This window comes from Nannobrachium achirus, assembly GCF_963921795.1.
Source record: "Nannobrachium achirus genome assembly, chromosome: 12".
Classification (NCBI taxonomy): domain Eukaryota; kingdom Metazoa; phylum Chordata; class Actinopteri; order Myctophiformes; family Myctophidae; genus Nannobrachium; species Nannobrachium achirus.
Genome location: NC_137832.1, coordinates 45,037,159 through 45,041,084, shown reverse-complemented (window position 1 = coordinate 45,041,084; position 3,926 = coordinate 45,037,159). Strand labels below are relative to the sequence as shown.

Below are 3,926 nucleotides of genomic sequence, written 5' to 3'. Positions count from 1 at the left end.
TAATAAAGTCTTCAATCAATCTTCAAAACCTACGAGCACTGAGAGTTGAGGCATAACATTTTGTATAACAACGGTATAATAACGTTTCTACTGTTAAAATAAAATTTCTGCCTCTAATATGTGACAATTTTGCCAATGTTTTGTCCTTTTAGAGGTATTAAAAAGTCCTTAAATTGTCACTCTCTATACAGCGTGTCCTCTATACACTTAAACTTTATGTTAGTTTGTTTACTGTTGAGAGAGAAAACAATGTTGCACATTAAGTTAATCATCTGGGGACCCCCCAAAACAATTTGGGGACCCCTCTGAGGGTCCTGACCGACAGGTTGGAAACCACTGATCTAATTATGGCATCTTTGCACTAGTAAGTAAATAGGCTACCTAACACGTATCTAAATAACCTAACTGAAGTTATTGCATCTACAGTATGCAACAAGTGTGGATGAAAAGATAACTAGAAATGGTCGCTCACAGGATAGGAGTGCAAATCTCTGTCAATAGGCATGTCCTACTATTTGACACTGTGACATCAAACCGCATCTTTCTCCTCTGTCTCTCTGTTTCTGGTGCATGTGCACACATGCATGCTCATCATAGGTGTGCGGTCTCTCCGTGTGTCTCGCTGTCTAAGTGCAGTGCACGTGTGACAGTGTGCACACACATAAGTGTGCTGTACTGTGATATGGAAGAGACAGACGTAGCGACCTTGATTTGTAGTGATCCCATATTAATGTATAATCTCAGACCAACTGTCCCTATAGGCCAGGGCCTAAAGGGACAGGTTATACATTAATCAAAATAACATAGTTATCAATGACAGATTTCAAATATACCAGTAAGACTCCCTAATCGGGAGATAAGCGACCGTAGGTCGGTTATCTCCACAAATAGGGCAAAATTTTGTTTTTCCAAAATCTTCCTGATCCATGTTGATGACATGAGTGTAGACATACTGTGTAGTGATTTTCGTGATTTTAGGGCAAAATCTGTAGGAGCAGTGTCCAAAAAATTGTTTTTAAAAATCGGCCTCAAGGTGGCGCTATATGGGGCAGATTCATGTTGATGGGATGAGTGTAGACATACTGTGTAATTTGCGTGATTTTAGGGCAAAAACTGTAGGAGCAGTGGCCAAAAATGTGTTTTAAAATTGGGCCTGAAGGTGGCGCTAGAAGAGGGCCATGTGAGAAATGAGGGGTGGGGTCTCCGCGTTGCCTTGGCGGACGAATAGGTACCGGCCCCGGCTCTCCCGGACGCTCCCAGCCCGAGTTACGGCATTTTATGTGAGCTGCAGTGGAGGGGGTCCTCCACTGGGGGCATCACCACTTTTGCATCCATTCTGGAGCACCAGGAGTGGGTGGTCCCCAGGAATTCCCCGTGAGCAGCCCCGTTGGGGTGGTCATTTGGTCATTTTTGCACATCTGGTCATTTTTTACACCTGGGGGTCCCCCAGGGACCTGGGGGTCCCTGGATCTCCGGGGGTCCTTGGAGGTTGTAGTTTGGCAGGTAAGGAGTGTGTGTACAAAATTTGGCATGGATGGGGGCAACGGTTGTGGAGATATGAGCAGGGCAAAAGTGTGACGTGTGACGTGTGACAGACAGACAGACAGACGGACAGCCCGTGGAGGTTTTGATAGTAAATGCTCCCTACGGTCGCAATAATTTAGTTATTTTGCATACTGGCAGCATGCACATGAAATATGTCATTGAGTGGTGTAGTAGTTTGCAAGATTAGCTGCGGCCAAAGATGCAGAGACACTCAGCCAGATGCAGGCAGGGCAGGCATGCCCACACGCACGCACGCATAAACACACGCACACGCGTACACGCACACACACACACACACACACACACACACACACACACACACACACACACACACACACACAAACAGAAGTACAAGAATGCCTTGTACCAAGGACATAAACACTGCCAGGCTTAAACTTGTCATCAAAATGAGAAATCGTGAGTTGTTCCAGAGATTCTATTGTAGCAGTTGTGTATTTTAAACTATAGGCCTACCTCTGTAACTCTGAAAGGTCCCTACAAAGAGAGAGATGGCCGAGTTCCCTAATATTGACCAGGCTGTCTTACGAGTAGTAAAAACACATGGACATCTTAAATGGATTGGTATTCCCATTTAATATTTCCCAATATGTCTTTTAAATGGAGGTGTTTTACTCCAAACCCATTACTAACCAGGTGGATGACAGGTTTCTATTGATAAACTGAACCTATAGGAATTGATTGATTGATTGATTGATTGATTGATTGATTGATTGAATACTTAGCGGTTTGCATAAAGGTACAGTTTTATGACAGTACAGTTCACGGGTACAAGGTCAAAAGGTTTCACCCAAGAAAGCCTATAGCTTGTTTCAATTGAGATCCTTTAAAAAAAACTCATAACATTGAATGACAGACAGATAGAACACAATACTATGCAGAAGATATCATCAGAAAAACAGTCGTAAAACACTATGCAAAATAAACAGTATTTAGGCCTACAAACTAAGGTAAGGGGAAGGTAGGCTAGCACCATTGTTTAATCACATACAAAAAGTGATGACCAGATTAGATCATAACAAATGCTCATATTAAATTGGCCAATGAGTAGAATAGGGATTGTTTTAACATGCCACAGAGGACATTATTATAGCTAAGTAACACGGGTGGGAACTATGTTATATTTAGTAGGACTAGGTAAAATAATGTGTTAACTTATCAATTTGTAACTTCGAGTGTTTCTTTCAGTCAGATATATACATTTGGCATTTTATCTCCCCTCTGTCATAATAATTCCACCCACCCACCCCAAACTCCCGCCCATGGCCTACGTACGTAGGGACTCATAACAAATGACCCACCAATGGGAGCCACCTCCATAATGTGTGCAGAGGAGGGGGCCGTAAAGAGAAAGACAAACGCTGAAGGGGAGAGAAGACCACTTCGCGAACCAGAAGGGTTGTTGTTTTTCCTTAGTATTTGTTTGCGTTCCTGTGGCAAAGAAAAGGGGACTTAAATGATTCTACATAGATAGTCTGCCAACAGGCTCCGAGGATAGCGGCGTTCGCCTCTGGGCGAAGACTCGGGTGGAGTTTACTGCCCTGTGAGAAGAACTAAAGAGCGGATCATTGAGCTACGTTACTGCCATTGGAAAAGGAATGAGAGCCGCTGGAGAAACTTTCCCAAAGTAGTGGACAACTTTTCGCTCAGCTCTTGAGCTGCTTTTTTTTTTTTTTTTTGTAACAGTCGTTTTATACCAAGCATGTAACGGATAAAGGAACGATCACCCGAACCAAACTGAAACTATCATGATGGAACAACTCTAACGGGATTTCCAGTCGATATTCTGGACTTTGGATATTGGACGGAATAGCACCCATGCCAGCTTGTTCGATAGCGCTGCACGAATCGGAATTAAATCCGGCTCCGGGCACAACGATCCATGGAAGTTTTTTAACGAGCCTATCTACTCGCATGACATTAGTCTAAAGTTTTTACCGTTCATTTGTAGCCATAACAATGGCATGTTCTGACCCACTGGCCCAGTGCTTCCACAGATCCATTTGGCCTAGTATCGGTTGCGTGCTCTTGTTTTTCGGGTACTTGTCCGTGCAGGCGTCGCCGTCCCACCACGGCCGGCGACTGATCTGCTGGCAGGCGATCATGAATTGCCAGACCGAGCCCGAGTGCAATTATGCATACGGGCAGTACGTGCATGCATGTGGCCCTGTGCTGAACGGCGAGAGAAAGAAGTGCCCTAGCCACTGCATCTCGTCGCTGGTGCAGCTCAACCTGACCAAGAACGGCCCGGCGCTGGAGGACTGCAGCTGCGCGCAGGACCCCGTGTGCAGGAGCACCAAGCGGGCCATTGAGCCCTGCCTGCCCCGGACCAGCAACACGGGCTGCACGGAGGCGCGGCGCCA

General features: G+C 45.2%; 1 protein-coding gene across 1 annotated transcript in view; it reads left to right on the top strand.

The window, feature by feature from the left end:
• Positions 1 to 2,936: 2,936 nt before the first annotated feature.
• gas1a (growth arrest-specific 1a) overlaps positions 2,937 to 3,926 on the top strand; it is a 2,264-nt gene continuing 1,274 nt past the window's right edge. The window contains exon 1 of the mRNA XM_080738957.1: positions 2,937 to 3,926. This exon is cut by the window's right edge and continues 1,274 nt beyond it. Within this exon, the coding sequence (XP_080595083.1) occupies positions 3,523 to 3,926 (404 nt within the window). The 5' untranslated portion in view covers positions 2,937 to 3,522.